This window comes from Acanthopagrus latus, chromosome 16 (genome assembly GCF_904848185.1).
Source record: "Acanthopagrus latus isolate v.2019 chromosome 16, fAcaLat1.1, whole genome shotgun sequence".
Taxonomy (NCBI): Eukaryota; Metazoa; Chordata; class Actinopteri; order Spariformes; family Sparidae; genus Acanthopagrus; species Acanthopagrus latus.
In genome coordinates, this window is record NC_051054.1 from 14,160,099 (window position 1) to 14,178,161 (window position 18,063).

Here is an 18,063-nt window from a genome sequence, read left to right on the forward strand (position 1 = left end):
ACGTCGACAGACAGGAGCCTGGCAGCCCTGGCTTTTGTATGTGTAGTCATTTTCCGTAGGCTTCCAGAGAGACTCCTTTATACTCGTGTGTCTGTCTTTGCAGGGCTTTTAAATTGTCCTCCCTTATCTTAAGGAGAATCTGCAGGAAGTCACTGAATCCCAGCTTATCTCAGTTAATTGTGGATAGTGTTTGTGTGTCTGTGGAGCAAAGGAGGAGGGGACTTGAGAGGGTGCCAAATGCCACAAGATGGATCAGAGCACGTCGGGACAAGAGAGGCAGAGGCACCGACATGACTGACAGACAACACCAACATCTGACGGAAACAAACAACACAGGCGCGCGTACAACAGCGGCCATATAAAAAAGCTGACGGACACACCCGGGGTCTGGGCGACATTTAATCCATCCATCACATTTGAGCTGACAGGCAGATGTCAGAGATGTTCAAACCTCGTGTGTGAACTGTTTGGGAGGCAAATGTAAACAATGAGTTGATTAGTGATGTGACATCATTTCTTAAGAAAAGAAAACTGCCTACAGCGCAGTCACCAAAATAAAACGCTGGTGTTCTGCACACCAGGAATATTTTTGTGTGGGAGCCAGAAGGGGCCACTGAATTTTTTTTATAACGTATAACGTTAATTTTGGGAAGGGAAGGGGGTGGTGGTGGTGTTGTAGCTAGGCGAGAAGGCTGTTTGAGACTGAGTTTCAACATTGGCAAATGCTAAATAAGCTAGATATTTTTAGCGAGATGTCATTCAAGCTGTTTATGTGGTTGCAAAACCACTTTTTTCACGCTCTCTTCTTGGTAACAGAACCAGGCAAGCCAAAACACGATCATTCCGAACCCTCACCAAATGGTTCTTGTGCCTAAACCTAACCAGACAGTAACAACACAAAACTGAAAATTTAACCTAAAGAAACATAAAGATGCAACATTATCCTTGGTTTTCAGAAATGTACATTGCCTACACGTATTGCGGTCATTGGGTTGCTGCCTGAAGTTACTTTGATCATACAGGGGAAGTCTGACAGAATTTGATGATAACACTCCAAATGTTCATTTAACAAAAGCTGCTTCTCAGTGCTTTCAGGCAACACAGACTGCTGTCCAGTAGACAGGCACCTTAGGGATGTGCAGTATCCAGTTGCGCAACATGAGAGATGGCTCCAAAGGGTGTCTTAAGGAGGTGATAAAAAGGTCTGTGACCTTCCCCCAATTGAAAGCTCCCCCCCTCCTGATTTGTGAGCCACGGCCATGGAGAGTGTTGTTTGAGGCAGAGAGAGTGGGTGGTCCGTCACCGGGTTCATGCACCTCTCTCTCTACAAACAGTCCAAATTTACATCTTTTTAATGGCCGCTGTGTCCACTGGCTGTTGTAAATCAAGAGCGGGGTTTTAACCTCTAGGAGCCAGCAGGGGTTAATGCTGAGGGCAACGGCCACTGCTGTTCAGGCCTAGGAGCGAGCAAATGGACGCCCTTGAAAAACAACATGCTTCCAACTGTTGGAGGGCATTCGAGTCACTTTCGGCTTACAGTAGCTCGTCTATATATATGAGGAAAAAAGTTAATGAAGCAGTAGGTGGATGAAATGAATTGAACACACACCATACGACTTCAAATACAGCTTGTTTCAGTGAAATGTAGTGTTTACAGGGTGCCTCTCATTGGCGAAAGCTATGAATGAAGTCCAGGAAACAATTGTGCTTGTTTCACCCTTTCCGCTCCATATTCATGCACAATACTTTTTCCCTCTGGCATTTTCCTCTGCCATCATAAAGGGCATTCACACATAGTGAGATCTCCTGGGCACAAATGAGCAATCAGCTAAGAGCAACACACCTGGTAAGACTCAGTGCTTCTCTGAAAGGCCATCGGCGCACCAGGAGAATTGGTTTCCTCCTAATTGAGATCCAGGCAGATTATTCTCATTTGATTGTCTAATGACCATCTGAATGAGATGCCTACCATAATAAGAGTCCTATTTGACCGGGCGCTGCAGGAGACCCGAGTGTCAGTCAGACGCTCTCCTTCTGTCTTTGCTTTATTAGAATTTTAAATGCGGCGCGGAGACAGGCAACGCGTTGGCGCGGTTGTTTAGCTTTGGCAGGACACTCCACGTCGTTTTGAATTGAAGCACTGGAGTCAGATTGAAAATAAATATATTGAATAAAAAAAGGACAGCATTCCTCTGAAAAGCCGACAACACAGTTGACTTTACGCCGTAAAACAAGGGAAATTGTGATTGAATAGAATTTTCCAAGTGGCAATTTTTGACCTGTCAGACCATAATTCCCATTCGTCATTGCTTCATCAATGTTGATGGGGCTATTTCCGAACCAATTCTCTGAGCAGGAGAAACATGGGCTTGACCTTATGCAACAATATAAAACACTGCTTTCTCTGCCCCCGCCCCACCGCCACGATCCTCCATCCACATTGCAGCTCAAATGAAGTTATCGATTATGCCGTTGCAAATATGGTGAGGTAAGGGAATGACACCGCACTTAGAGATCATCGTACAAATGTACCCTAAATCACAAAAAACGGAGGAGGGGTAGTCACCCGGCATGGACGTCGGCCTTTGCGAGGGCGAGCTCTTGCGCATTCGCTCAGTGTTTAATCAATGGATAAAACTGTCTATCCATTCAAGTATTGATGTTCCCTATGACAACTGCTTATCCACGTAGAGCAGGGAGGCACCAGAGGCCTTTCAATCATCCGCCTGCTGAAGTGAGCGCTGAGAGGCAAGAGGTGGGGTCAGACACATGAATCTCTAATACTGGATTCATGCTGCATGCTCAATTATTCCACCGCCGCGGCTGCAAGTTGAGGCTGAGGAGGAGTCAATCACTGTACACGGAGCACAGGTTGTGCCACTGTGTGAGAGCTGGACTCGGTTATTCCCTTACAATGGCAGTTAATCAATATGGATCCACTGCTTTTGATCTGCTGCCTCGGACCAACAACAATCACTAACAACGGTATAATTGCAATGACCATAATGGCGCCCATTCATAGCACCCCACACCAGAGGGAGGGGCAAGGATGGGAGATGGGCGTAGATCACCTCCACCGCTCGCTGTTGTGATCTCTCGTTCGCACTCCCGCGTCATCATGCCCTGTGGTGTTGTGGTACAGACAGTCAGCCCAGTCACCTTATTAACATCATGTTTAGACACATATCGATGCGACTGCAGCGACGATCAATCTGTGGTGGGGAAAGACAATAATGCAGAGTTCATCGCTGCATTGTCTAATGTCTCTAAGGCACTTAACATGTGTCTTAACAACAATCATTTCCCACTGCTACGTCTGGTAGCAATAAATTATTGCATTAATATCAATTAAATGCATTTCTCATCGACTGTAAAGTAAACTATTTGGGAATCTCTGCCAAGGGCAGCATATCATAAGCACAAAACGGATCCAGACGTAGATTTATTGAGTGCTAAAAGGAGTCTTATATGATGATGACAGCCTGCACCCATTCTAATAGGAACAGGATCACTTAGCGTTTGATGACTAATATGGCTTCTTAATCTCTTTGACGCCGTGAACCTATGACAGATCTATGGGATGATGGAACAGACTGGTAACATAATAAAGGCGCCCTTCTTCTCACTCAGCATCTCTCATATTAATATTTTCATCCTGTAATAACTAAAAGCCATTTCATTACTCATTAATCAGTATCTGAAGCCGCCGCTTCCCCGGTACACATGGAAATATGATCCTGCGATTTCACAGTAAGAGCGATGTATAATGACCCTGCAGCTGGCGGGGTAATAAAACACAGTCTGCATGTTGTCTGTCAAGAAAACCTACCTAGGCATACCAAAACAACAGACAGGCCAAAGTGATATACTAGACTCATTCCAAACAGTGAGACATAGATGTTGCACCGTCGTTTCGTCCAGGCCTTCCTCCGTGACAATCAATACTTAAAAAAACACCAGCCAGGAAAAATATGTGGAATCAGCATCTGTGAAGTAAAAGAGCGACTAAATTGATTTGCAGACGGTTCGTTCAGGCATTCGAGGGATTTTAAACGGGGATGCAATATTCCCAGTCAGATCACTCGTCGAATCCATATCAGGCTGCGGGCTTATGAGTTTTGGTGTTTATTAAAGTGAATGACAGGTAAATAGGATAGGTCAGCACAAAAACAATGCCACCTGAAAATGTAGAGACATTGGATCTGATTTATGCGTATGGTCATCTGTGTCAGAAGTTGTGTGTGTGTGTGGTTATGCATGTGTGTTTTCTTTGTGTGTTTAAATCAATGGTCATCCCCTGATACAAGATGGCCTCATAAATCATTGTTTGTTGATCACTTGTCAGGAGGCAGGGGCCTTATGGCGTTCTCCTAATTATTCCAGCTCACAGCCCCACTGGATGAATAAGGACAGGAATGCCAAAGCAAATCAAGGCAGCGGACTTTACAGAAATATGGCCATAAAGGTGGTTTAGTTTGGATGGATGTGGGTGGGGGGTTGGGGGTTGGAAGTCGCAGGAGCAAGAGGGAAGGGTGGGGGGAGCAGTAGCGCGTGTGTGGGTGGTAGGGTTGGGCAGGGTGGATTCTAGGGCGCACTGAAGTGAGAAATCTAGTGTATGAGATATCAGTCACGCAATTCCAATGTGCTAGGGGACTCTGTCATGACAGGAACAAGCCGGCTGCCTGATTGAAATTGGACAAAAACAACTAAATCTGTTATTGTGCCCATTCAATCACTTTGATAGCGTGTGTCTCTCTTTAAACACAATTTGAGCACATCTTTGTTGCCACTCACTGTCAAGTCCTCAGCGGTATTACCTCTGTGGACAACAAGTCTCTACAATCCATGTTTGTCTTTTCTAGCTTAATAATTCGCGACTATAGCACCTGACATAGATTGAATGCTTGCCTTAGTGTTAAATAGACAGTTCACCCCAATTTTTTGTATATATATATATATATATATATATATATATATATATATATATATATATATATATATATATATATATATATATATAGATAGAAAGATAGATATACACACTACAGTTCTATTTATCCACAGAGGTTGCGTTTTCACCCATCTCCATCTGTTGGCTGGTTGGTTTGTCAGCAGGATTATTAAAGATCTACTCAGTGAATTTCTGCAAAACTTGGATGGAGGAGTTTTCGCATGGGTAACAGAGTTTTAGAAATACAGACCATAGTGATGTCTGCCTTCTCTTGAATGTAATGGATTTAGTGAGGACTTGGAAAAACTCAGCAGGCTTACAGTTCGCAGAAATCATGCCCTACTTAATATAATCCACAGACCTTGTTACGAGTGGTTTCATACAGGAACTATCTTATTTTACACTGAACAAGATGAGCTGACTTTGCTACTACTACAACTCAGTTGAGAAGGAGGCCATTAATGTTTACATCCCGCGCTGTCACAAACACAAGCTTCTTGTCGATAGATGCACGCTTCCCCCTGCGTGGTGATATACGGTTGGCGAGTGTAGATTGGCGGAAAAAGAATATCATACACATGAAACTGCTCGCAACATGGTCCGTGTGTCATCTTGAGTAACCAGTACATGATGTGTTGGAGAGAGACATCGCTGTTGAGTTTCAGATGTATTTTTTGGCGCATTAAGCACCACAAGCCGACTGCCATCTAGTTTCATTACATTGGGAAGAGGGCATACATCTCTAGGGCCGGTATCTTTAAACCATGACAAATCACACCAAAACAATCTCGATGAATTAACAGCACTGCAGGTAAGAGGGAAATATGTATCTTTTGGGGGGTAACTTTCCCATTAAGAGCAAATGTAAAACCAGCTTTTGAGTAAGGAACTGTGTAATGACAAATTCTGTCAAACGGCAGGGCTAAGTGGCTGGGGTACAGTATTGGCTTTCAGTGTCATTAACTTTTCAGCAGTAAGCAGGTTTCTGTCGCCACTGACCAAATTGCTTTAAATGCACAGCAATTACACGGTTGATGCGGGCGCTTAAAAGATGAGCGGAGTATAGTTTCTGTAGTAAGACCTAATGGGATTATTAGCAAGTTTTTTATGAGAGCGGAACTTGAGGCTCGCAGTAATTCTGGAAGTGGGATTGTATGTTACAGTGATATACTGTACCAGCCAGCTGGTTCTGCTGTTCATTACTGGATTACCCTTTCTAATTAAGAAATCTGTAAAGGGGAGTTTAATAATTCATTGAATCACAGTGGCACAGTTTGTACCATTACTCTGTCTTTTTCCCTATATACCCATTTTTTTTTGTTTTTTTTTTACCTCAGTGGCTCCCATGTGCAGGCATAGAGGCAGTAACACCTCGTTATTCAGAGTTCAGATGTGTTAGCTTGGGGCTTAAACATGGCCTTAGCATGTTTAAATCATGCTGTGCATATCACAGAGGCCATGCAGGCTGTTCCCTTTGATATATATTTGCAGCATAATGTGTGTTTTTTTTTTTTTTTTTTTTAATCAATGAGCAGTCCTCTTTTGATCAGTCGTGTCCCTCATCTCACCACTCTGTAAAAGAAATTGTGTATGACCATCCTGCCGCAGAGGTGAGCCACATGCAGACACAACATGTATGGAGGTAGGGTTGCAAGCCCGGGTCCTGTCTGAACAGCCGTGACCTAGTATTCTGACCAAGGGTCTGGCGTGAATGATTAAATGTAGATTGAACCTGTAGTCAATATATACCATACATGAGGTGTGTATGAAAGGGATATCGGTTACATATATTCACCCCCAAGGGATGCCCAGTGTAACCAGGACCTCATGTTGTCGGCTATTTGCTCGCACAGTGCTTCCTCAACAGAATTTCCTGAGTCATTTTTTTTTTTTAGATATTTACTTATTTACACTTAAGTTAAAAAGTCCCCATATCACACCAACATTATTAGAGTTACTTGTTTGTTGTTGACAATTTGACAGAGTTAAGATTTTGAGTTTGTTTAGCATACTCATGGTATAAAAAATATTACATACAACATAAAAAATATAACAAATGCTCCCCCATGTAAGAATTTCTTCACAGCTTTTTTAATTGGCACATTTAACAGGATTTCTGATCCAAGTAGACATAATAAAGAAAAGATTTTGTATTGGCTTAAAGATGCAATATGTCAGAGTTGGACACCTGCTGAATTCATACTCCCAACAAATAACTAATCTCTGAGCCTAATTATATTCTGGTTTTACATCCATTGACTCTGGCTACTCTTAGCTTGTTAGCTCAGTTAGCCATGCAGCTAGCCAGTCAACCGGGGCAGTGTTGATGTTTACTTTGCTACCACAGGAACGTTGGGCTGCTGTTTTAGATTCATACTAAAATTCTTACATATAGCACCTCTAAAATACCTGCTTCGGTCACTGCAAACAGAGCAGAAGATGTCAAGGGATCAAAAGATATCCAGTGTTATCGTGCTTACAAATGCTGAAACAACGTGTTCTGTTGAGTCGTGTCGCACTTAGAAACGTTGAAACGCAGCCTTCCTGCTTTTAACTCCACCACCAGCCCCTCCATTCCCTGATGAAGACATAGTACTAATGACATTGACAAATGTGTATGGTGCAGAAATGTTAAGTGCCAACACAGCTATTTTAACAACCAGAGTAAATATACTGATAATCTATAATCTGACAAATCAAAAGATATAACATGAAAAACTACACAGAGTTGGGACCTAGTTTTTGAAATAGTTTTTGAATATGTTAAATGGACTTGGCCACTGTATCATCTTTTTTTGTACGAGACAAAATAACTCTATTCTGTTGGGTTCCAGATTAGTGATCCATGATTTCATCAGGTCCAATATGAAATATCTTAGGGAGGGAAATGTAGGTCATTCAGAACACCATCAGACAGCAGCACTCAGGCAGCGGCATGCAGGCCCGCGTTTGTCTCCTGTATCTGTGAGGACATTCTCAACCGCCTGTGGGCATTTGTAATGGCCCAGTGACAGCATTTCTCTGCTGGCGGCTGAGGTGCTCAACGAAATGAATAACTCTGACCGGCCAGGAGAGAAGCAGAGAGAAAGAGAGAGCGAGAGAGAGCAGGAGGCGAGGAGTGTGTGTGCATGTGTGTGTCAGCGGTGTTTGCGTGTATCTGTCGTGAGGAGTGGGGCTACATGTCACATCTCTTCAGACACTATAGCTCCAGTCCCCACCGGCTACAAGCACCCAGAGCCTCCCACTGAGGCTGTGTGCGCTGCATATGTGCCAGTAGCGTGTAAAATGTGTCTCAACACTGCCTTGTTTGTCACCTTGACCGGGCCGCATGCTCCTCTGGCTTAGGCCTGTGTTGTGATGGGAACTGGGGAGCCAGTAAAATCCACCTTTTGAAATCCTGTTCGGAGGAGCTGGACACTGCCAGCACTGAGCACTCAACTCCCAAAAGTACAGATTTTGTCGCTCGTGCGCCGACGATCTTTTAACAGGTAGCTTTTGGTTTGCTGTATTTTTTTCATGGATTTAACATTTTCTACATAATGGATATAGATTCGGCATGATGCATATGAATTGTTCATCCGCATACATATGAATTATTCAGCAGCGTGTTTCGTCTCGCCCTTTCTTTTTTCAGAGTTCAACGTGCACCGGAGGGTGGCGGCGGAGAGAGGTGAAGTTTGAGTCCCACTCAGGTTCCTGGCACATTTTCGTTTGGTCTCCTCATCCCTTACAATAACTTCTGAAGTTGCGTCCGCATCTATATTCGCGCCGAGCCATTAAAATCTACATGCGGTTAATGGACTTTTTGGCAGGAGTTGTCATTTTATAGACGCGAGCCTGAGCGAGCATTACTTTGTCTGAGTGTCTCCTTTGCTAATCAGCGAGGTCAAGCATCCATCTGGCGATTGTTTGACGCTTCTGGTTTGGTAAAGTATGTACTGCCTTACCAGAAGGACAAGATTATTCAGACAAGTGGATCTTTTAAAAAAAAAAATAAATAAATAAATAAAAGGCGCTATGATTTGGAGTAAATGTTTTATACAAACGTTGAATGCGCTGACGCATTACACAGTTCGCCGTCTGAAACGATGGAAATGCATGGCGACGTATTCATTCAACTGATTGCAGAACCCGATCCCACTTAGTTCCGCGGAGAGCTTTAAAAAAAAAAAAAACATCTGCCTCCCCACATAAATTTGCAGGGCCACACGCACCACTTGAAAAGAATGTAAAGCAATCCACATTCGTGTTCATCATTAATTCTAGGAGGGTATTTGTTGTGTTTCTTTCCACACATAGGCCTGAGCTGAGGAGGAGGCGGGGGGCCCCCGCTATCAAAAAAAAAAAACCTTGCAGGATAGCAATCATTAGAACCTCAGCCCCCCTGGTAAGCAAGCCATGCTTCCTGTATAGGGCCCCAGAGGATTCAGTGTGCTAATTATTTACTGAAGCAGCAAAGACTATCAAATGAGACCCTGTGTCGAGTCTAACTGTGAAGGGGTACCCTGACAGTGTAACCTGGGTAACATGCAAATAGAAGGAGAGAAGAGGGGGAGGGCAAGAAAAGAGAGAGAGAGAGAGAAAGAGCGGGGGAGAAGGGGAGGAAACACGGTTGTATAATGGCCAGAGTGCGCTGGAGGAGTCGAGGTTCACTGGTGAGTCAGGAAAGGTGGGGCCACTGAGGGGCACAGCAGCACAGTATTAGATTTCAGATGCATATGAATGACCAACTGCTGGCTCCGCTCTAGCTTTAGGGGGGAAATTGCATGGGCTCCCTTTGAGCTGCAGTTTTGAATCTAGATTACTGCCTGACTTAATCCTGGGGTGGGCAGGTAGGGGGTCATGAATGTCTGTTGCTGGTGTCATTAAATTGAGGACTTGCAGGAGAGGAGGCTGCGCTTCCTTCACCGGGTGTGTGTGTGTGTGTGTGTGTGTGAGAGAGAGAGAGTGTTTGTGTGTGTGTGTGTTTCTTTACAGCTGCAATACCATGTTATATGTGCCGTGATCAGAACCAGCGCTACGGCTCGGTGTGAGATAAGTTTCTGCATCTTGCGAACCCCCAAAACAGATTAATAATTACATGTGCTCACACACTCAATCCCTGCATCTCAAAAAAACAGGGGAGGAGCGGGTGGTGGGGGGTGGGTTGGAGGGGTAAACGCTGTGGTCGTAAATCCATGCATCTGGGCAAAAAGCCAAGCAGACTTTCCTCAGCAGATACACGCCATGCCATAAGAGAGCGCTGAGCTCTAATAATACACTAAGATCCACTCCATTTGATTAGAGGGCAACAACATTATCTGGTCAACAACCACGTATAAAGGCACACGGACTACCGAATTATCTAAAGCTGTATGAACAAACCCAAATGTATGTAATTTAATGATAATAAAAAAAAACATACACTCTCCGACTCTAATCTGGATCATGATTTACCACTAACATGCTGCATACATTATGAGCCATTATGACCCCTGTCGGACTAATATCGTAGGCTTATGCCCCCTTTCCTTTTGTCCTTATTGGAAAGTGCAAAGGGCTCCCAGAGCTGCTCTAAAGCTCAAAGATAAATATCAAGCATAGAGTCACAATTAATTCCAAACAAGGTTATGTAAATCCTAAACTGACAGCAATCAGGCCGACACAACTTGTGGGACTGCTCTGCAAACAGGCCGAGGCATCGTCACTAATTACGCCGAGCCCATTATTGCGGCATTTATTTTTTTTTGAAACTCGAGAAAAGGCTCAATTTATTTCCGAGTGGCGCACAGAGAACGTCCTCGCAGCACATATTGAACGAGGATCTGCAGAGTGTCACCCGGGAGCGCTGGCGTTCAATTAATATGGCGCTCGGAGTCGGGGATGGGGGGTTTTGAAAGGAGAAGCAGGTGTGCGGCCGGGTTCCTGCCCCTCTCAGCAGCTAATTCACATGACTGATGCGCGACCTCCAGCAGCTCCCCACAAAAAAACGAGTGACCCTCTCCCCAATGAGATCCTACCACGTGTCAGGACATATTCTGGGGAGGAGTGATTGAACTGTTTGTTTTCTGTGTCGGCGAGACAATAGCGCTGCCAGCCTGAACTGCTCCCGAAGGCCTGCTGTGTCTGCTTTCAGCACGGCGGCTCCCCCTAAACTTATTTTCAATGTCTCATTGCCTTTGCTAAATAATGAAAAACTGCAATGAAGTTCTGAATGGAAAATTAGGCAGCACCGGAGCGTGTGGGTTACCCGCTCCCAGCTACACACTTATTATCACTTACGCCGCCTGTTTTGTATCCAAACCACATGAAGTTAAATCGGAGTTTAACTCCGGCTAATATGAACAGTGCTTTTTTCCGCTCTGTCCATTTGCCTCTTATCTCTCTCTCATTCGCTCCCCTTACAATGTGTGCACATGTGTGTATCTGCCAGAGTGCTAAAACACCATGAGGGAATTGGGCCTTTGCCACCCCTCCTTCCCACAAATGTGAAGGGATAGTAAATATCGGTGCAGCAGATGGGGCCGATGCTCCCTCTCTGCCTCCCCTCCCGAATGCAGGGAGGGCAGAGCAAATGGATAGCCATCAACAGCAGCAGGAGTCGCCCCAGGCCAAGACTGGAGTAGAGGACACAGGGACTGGACTGTTGCTCGGGCAGGCAATTTTCGAGACAAATTCTCCTTGACTAGCTGCACAACATTTAGAGCGAGCGCTCGTAAGGTCGTCATGTCTAAGATCTCATGGTGGACAGGCTTCCCAGAAATAAACACGTGGATTCACAAGATAACAGATGACATCATGCTGCAGAACACCTATTTGGATCACGGCACAGGGCTCACTGTTGCACAGGATGTCATTTCAATAGTCTGCCACACAGCTGGCGGGATATGTAAAGCACCGGCGGGTGTCAAACAGCGTGACACGCTTGTGTAACGGAGTGGGAGAGGGGGTTCGCTCGGACAGAAGGGGCGTCAACGCCGCCCACGATCTCAAGGCGGCAGAGTCCGGAGCAGATACCATAAATCCTGCCCGCTGCACATCAATTAACAGACAGTAAACAGGTTTAAATTTAGGCAGGCGGCGTTGTTGTTGCTGTTATGAAACCTCCGGCATGGGGAAGCGCACATCAGTATTCCCATAGCAATATTAGACAGCCTCCCACCGGGAGGAGAGGAGCACATGTGGATCAACGATGACACAACATGGAATCTTACTGCGCAGCGGCGTAGGCTGAGCAGTGATGTAATGCAACTGAGCTCACCGGGAGGGAGTCGGGACGGGAGGAAATCATCACCGGTCTCCTTGCTGCTGGTTTAGCACCAGTAGGCTGAGACAGAGACCGCTCACACGTCCACTCCAAGCACCCAGAAGCCTTCGGTTCTGTGGCGGGAGGGGGTCTTTGTATAGGTGTCACGTACAGCGTTTGACTGTGACATCCTGGCTTATATGAATGATTTAAACGCTCAAGTGATTGGAAATTACTTTCCTTTGTCGCCACAGCACCCCCACACCCCCTCCCCTCCCCTCGCCTCCCTCCTCTTCCCTCCCCTGCTGGATCCCTGGGAGGACGCTATCTCGCTCGGCGTCTCATGAGCATTCTAGATTTCCATTTATTTATTTAAGGAGGAAATAGAAGGAAATTTCAACGGGTCACTAATTTCATTTCAACATGTACCGGTGGCATTAGCCCTGAGCAGATATTTCAGAGGAACACAAAATCAATGTCGAGCTTCTATTGGGAATAGCCCTGGAACCCATTAGCAACTTTGACCAATAGGTCAGGTAAAGTAATAGCTAGATAAATGTTTTATTACAGATTTGCAAACTGACTTAATGGGGGGGCCAGTACCTGCGCAGCCATGCATGGCAAATATTCATCATTAGATTCCACTGCGGTAATGAACACAAATCTCTCAGTGGCCGAGGCCGCCCATTCTTTATATACGACCTGTTAGAGGTGGGTCTCTCTAAGCAGGCCTCAGAGGAGACAGAAGGCTGCATTTGTTGCTCCTCTGGAGGCATACAGCAGGCACTCCGACGCTGTGAGGATGCTATTAGTGCAGATTAACGGCTTGCTTCACTAATCATATTTCATATGACATCAGACGTGGCTGAGATGTGTTGTACTGCTGTTCATCTTTCATAATAAACAACTTTTATATACAGGAGCTACAGTTGGGACTCTGACAGCATCCTTGCTGCTCAGTCTGAGCCACAACATAATCAGCTCTGCTTGTGTGGGTGGGGGGGGGGATATATACTGCAGTGTGTGCCATCCAGTATATTTTACCCAGCTCTGTTTATGTTTTTCTTTAGATTACCTCGGGGGCTCTTAGTCCTTGTGATGCAGCACTGCGCCCCGGCTTGTTTTGTGTCCTATCAGCTATTTGCTTTAATCTATCTGAACTCCCAGGTGGAAATCAGGCACTAAGTAATAAGAGAGAGGAGTTGTGGTACTCAAGGATCACGACTGAGCCATCTTTACAGTTCACGCTGGCCTGCTACCTGTTTCCCATTCAGTAAGTGACAACATCAAGGACCAGTGGGCTCCAGCCATTAAGATCAACTTTTTACTGCTCACATCTGGGTTATATTTTCAAACAACACCCTCCACATTCTTGACAGATTAAACAGTACTTGTCAGGAATAAGTCTCATTGTTTGTCCCTGAGAGAACATATGTCACATTTCGACGTCGTCCCAGCCCCTCTGTTCGCGCTGCTCTCGAGCTGTTCTGTGCCGGGCAGAGTGCTACTTTTCTGAATGGAAGCCAGACAGTCTGAGAGCTCCCACACACTGTGAGGAGCAGCTCCTGTTTCCAGCTCCGTCTCCAAGGGGACCGCCGAGCCCACCAATCACATCGCCGAGCACAGGCAAGCGGGCAATTCAATTTCTTAAAGCCGCAGCGTCCATTTTTTTTTTTTTCTTTCCCAGGGAGGCGTTGTGTGAAAGAGAGGTTCAGCACGAGACAGCACATTCTGAAGAACAGGCAGAGTAAAAGCACCTCGACAAGACTGCAGTTTAAAAGTTTCCTTTTTTTTCCTTTTTATTAAATGTGAATTCACATGTTAGTTTGAGCCCATCCATTTCAGAGTATCCGCCTAAATACAAAATAGGCATCATTCTGTCATCACATCCTGTTTCAAACGCAACAAATAACACATTTTGTGTACAGATATTCACAAACTGAAAGGACAGTCGATGGTGGTAGGTACTTATTTATTAAAAGATGAGTCAAAGACAGATTCACACTTGGAATGTGAAGTAACTACTGCCTAGAACTTCCAACAAAACGTCTTGGCGTATAATTAGGTCATATTCCAAAACCTTTTTATCAAACAGACTTCATATGTAAGACCCACATAAAAATAAACAATATCTGCTTTTTTTAAGTGCAAGAAATAAAAAATACAGGTTTATGGTTAATGTTTTAAAAAAAGAAGGCAGTCTTCAGTTTTAAAATAAAGTTTCATTTCATGAAACAGGAACTATGGAATGTTTTTTTTTTGCTTGCTTTGTTCCAACTAATGCCAGACCACCATACTGTATCAGACTATGCCCTTTCTCGCAGAAACTTTCCCAGAATTTATCAGTCAGATTCGAGTTGTTTTTGGTGTCAGATATGCTCATTATCCTTATGAGTCAAAAAGAAAGAAAAACATTCAAATTGTGGTGTTAATCCGTGTTTTTTTTTTATAATAGTATGCATCACACCATGAGGCCATATTGTGTTGTTTTGTATCAGTTCCAGCTGATTTGTTTATTTTTTTTTCTGCCTGGACAGGCTTCAGCATCATAACATGAAATGATGTTGACAGTGCACAAGTCTGTTTTTCCATCACCTTGCTACAATTGTTGATGGTCTGTATCTTAAGAGTATATATTGCACAAAAAAATGAGAGGGGGGAAAAACAGTATGTGCCATAAAAAATACCAAAATCCAGTTTTCACACCTGCGATCGGGACCCATCCACATATCACGAGTATGATATACATAAACTCCTAACTTTACTATATTACAGTACATATACAATCTTGAAACTAGTTCCAGCTCTGAGGTATGTGTTCCCCCATGATGCCATTGTATCGTCTACAAATACTCAACAAATCTGCTCTACAACTGTACAAAACCTAGTTTTTTTGAAATCACAAGGCATTTTTGATGCAAGTCTTAATTTAACTTAATCCTTAAAACCAGGACTCCCTTGCATGCTTAAAAAAAGAAAGAAAGAAAAAAAAAACAAATGATAAAGGGAAGAAGTGCCTGAAACTCACTGAAAAGCACAGTAAGAACATTCCCTTTGTTTAACTGTACAAAAATATGCCTGAAAATATCTTACTTTTTCTTTTAAAAAGATGAGGTCTGTTATGTATCAAAATGTTTTCCCCTCCACAACCTGTATTTCTGCAGAGGTTTAGGCTGCGTAAAATTTTGTCCAAACCAGGAGGTAAAACTGAACCAGTTACAAAAAAGAAACGAACAAACATTTTTGCGGCATTTAGAAATTACATAAACCTTTTTTTTTGTCGTCGTTGTTGTAAAGTAACGTTCCTGAACAATTTGTCAGTTCACAGATTTGCTTCGAGTCAGTCCACAGTCCGGTGTTTTTTTTTTTTCAGCTTCCCTGCAGTTTTTTTTTCCTTTTGCTTCGTTTGAGTTTTTTTTTTTTTTTTTTTTTTTTTTTTTTTTGAAAGAGGATAATAAGATGCATAGAAGTTCACGTATTTTTCCCTTTTTTCTTGTGGTCCGGCCTTTTTTTTTTTTTTAGCTGAACAGTTAAAAAAAAAAAAATGCAGACCTACACGTTGAGGGGAGAAAATCCATAAAACCCTGTCATGCCTGCCAGAAAGAAAAAAAAAAAAAAACGTCTGCAGACTTTTGCTGTTTTCATCTTGTTGTTTTGTTTGTGTTTTTTTTTCTTTTTTGCTACCAGCTTCATAAGCATCTCATTCCTCAAAAAAAACCTTTCACCTTCACCTCCTGGTCCTTCACCTCCCCTTCCAGGACCCCTTCAGAGAAAAAAAAAGAAGGAGAAAAAAAAAAGGAAAAACCCACAGGAGGCAGGGCTAGGGACAACTTGACCAGGACACATATATAATTTACTTTCTCCCTTCTCTGTTATTACTAGAGGAACTCGTGTGTCTTTTTCTCTCCTTCTTTCATTTTTTTTTTTTTTTTTGTCCCCGTTCTCAGTTCAGTATGTGAAGACCAGGTCGGAAAAGTTCGCCTCCAGCCAGTCCCCGGCAATCATCTCGCTGAGCTCTGGCGTGCAATAGTCTGGGAATTCAAAGTGAGAGCCCAGGCTGCCCTCGCTGAACGAGTCCAGGTCCTTATCCACAAGAGACAGGGAGAGGTTTCCTGAATTGGGGTTGCCCAGCTCCGAGCCTGGGGCGCTGGGGGCGAAATTCAAACTAAAGTCAAAGAGCAAGTCGTCCGCGTCCTCGCCGGACGAGGAGCTGCTGCTGCTGCTGCTGCTGGAGGAGGAAGAGGAGGAGGAGGAGGAGGATGTGGAGACCGACCTGGAGGATGCTGGTGAGACGGAAGCAGCGTGCAGCGCGCTCTGCTTGGTAATGTTTTTGATATTGTAAAACAGTCTGTTGTTGTTCCGCACTTCTTCGTACATGCTCGTCCCCTCGGACTCGGCCGAGGAGCTCAAAGTCGGGCTCGCGGGCACTTTGGCGACGTTGTACGGCCTCAGGCGCTCCTCGTCCCGCGTCTTAATCCCCATCCGGTAGTCCTCCTCGTACTCGTCGTCGTCGTCGTCGTCGGTGAGCTCACTTTTCACAGTCTTTGTAACTTTTAAGCTGGGGAACACGCAGTCCTCCCCGTAGCCGTGCGCGGACTTGGAGCCGCTCTTAGTCTTTATCTTTGAGCACTTCTTGCTGGGAGTCTTTGCGATTTTGCCGCACTTCTCCGGAGACGGCGCCGACGACTTGGAACTGTCGAGCTTTGGTTTTTTCTTGGGTCTGTACTTGTAGTCGGGGTAGTCGGCCATGTGTTTTAGCCGCAGCCTCTCGGCTTCCCGGATAAACGGGATCTTTTCGCTGTCCTTGAGCATCTTCCACCGCTTCCCCAGGCGCTTGGAGATCTCCGCGTTGTGCATGTCGGGCGACTGCTCCATAATCTTTCTCCTCTCGATTTTGGACCAGACCATGAACGCGTTCATGGGTCTCTTGATGTGACCGGTGGCTGTCTTGCACCAGTCCGGATTTATCGCCACGGGGCTGCATGCCATAAATTCACTCTCCTCCGAATCGGTAGCCTCCCTGGACATGCTCCCGTCCGTCTCGCTGTTGTCCGTGTGCTGCACCATTGTCCCCCCTCCCGTGTTGCTCAAGTCACTCTGTGTCCGGGCGCCGCAGCTTCTCTCTCAGCCCCCCCACAAGAAAGGCTCTCAGCTCTCTCGCGTGTGCGCCGGTTCGTCCTGCGTCCACTGCGTAACGTATGTCTCAAGCTCTGCACTCTTTTTCCAGAGTTACAAACTGCCTTCTTAACTAGTTATCAGCTTTTTCATGTCCCCTGCGTCACCGCGCCGCCGTCCAATCGGATCGCTTCCGCTCCGCCCAGCAGACTCCATGCAAGACTCCCCTTAACCCTTTTATTCCTGCCTCCCGAGCCTCTCATTGGAGTGGAGGTGGGGATTTGTGGTACACAGCGTCTGGGGCAACACGCCGGGGCGAGACAGGCATATTAAACACACAGTTAGCACCGTGCGCTCCCGAGATGAGCATTACGCACGAAAGCGCGCACAACACTCACGTCTATCCATTCCCTTCTTTCCCTTTTCTTTCTTTTTTTTCAGTGTTAGGAGGAAATAGTCAGAGGTGCGCTTATTCTCCAGGCAGACATCCACTCTTTACAGATGTGTCTGGAGGAAAAGATGTAGGCAATGTGATTATTTGCTTCTTTTTTTTTTTTTTCTTCCTCCCCCCTCCCTCAGGTTGGATACTGAAGGTGGCGCTTGGACACTGTTGCAGGCGCCTGGATGCGTCGGTGCCTGCCTGCCTGCCTGCCTGCCTGCCTGCTGTAGAGGGATGCATTTAAGCAGCTGGTAATAGCTTTTAAGGAAGACACGATGCTGTCATTAACTTTAGTATAACCTCGTGCATTTCCCCGGAAATCACTGAGCAGCA

At 45.0% G+C, this 18,063-nt stretch overlaps 1 protein-coding gene across 1 annotated transcript; it reads right to left on the reverse strand.

Moving 5' to 3' along the window:
* Positions 1 to 13,949: 13,949 nt before the first annotated feature.
* Positions 13,950 to 17,829, reverse strand: sox11a (SRY-box transcription factor 11a). The gene has a single exon (XM_037071907.1). The coding sequence runs from the start codon at positions 17,241 to 17,243 to the stop codon at positions 16,125 to 16,127; it is 1,119 nt and encodes a 372-aa protein (XP_036927802.1). The 5' UTR covers positions 17,244 to 17,829; the 3' UTR covers positions 13,950 to 16,124.
* Between the last annotated feature and the right edge of the window lie 234 nt (positions 17,830 to 18,063).

Coding starts and splice junctions, on each gene's coding strand:
- sox11a (XM_037071907.1), bottom strand. CDS start 17,243: ATGGTGCAGCACACGGACAACAGCGAGACGGACGGGAGCATGTCCAGG.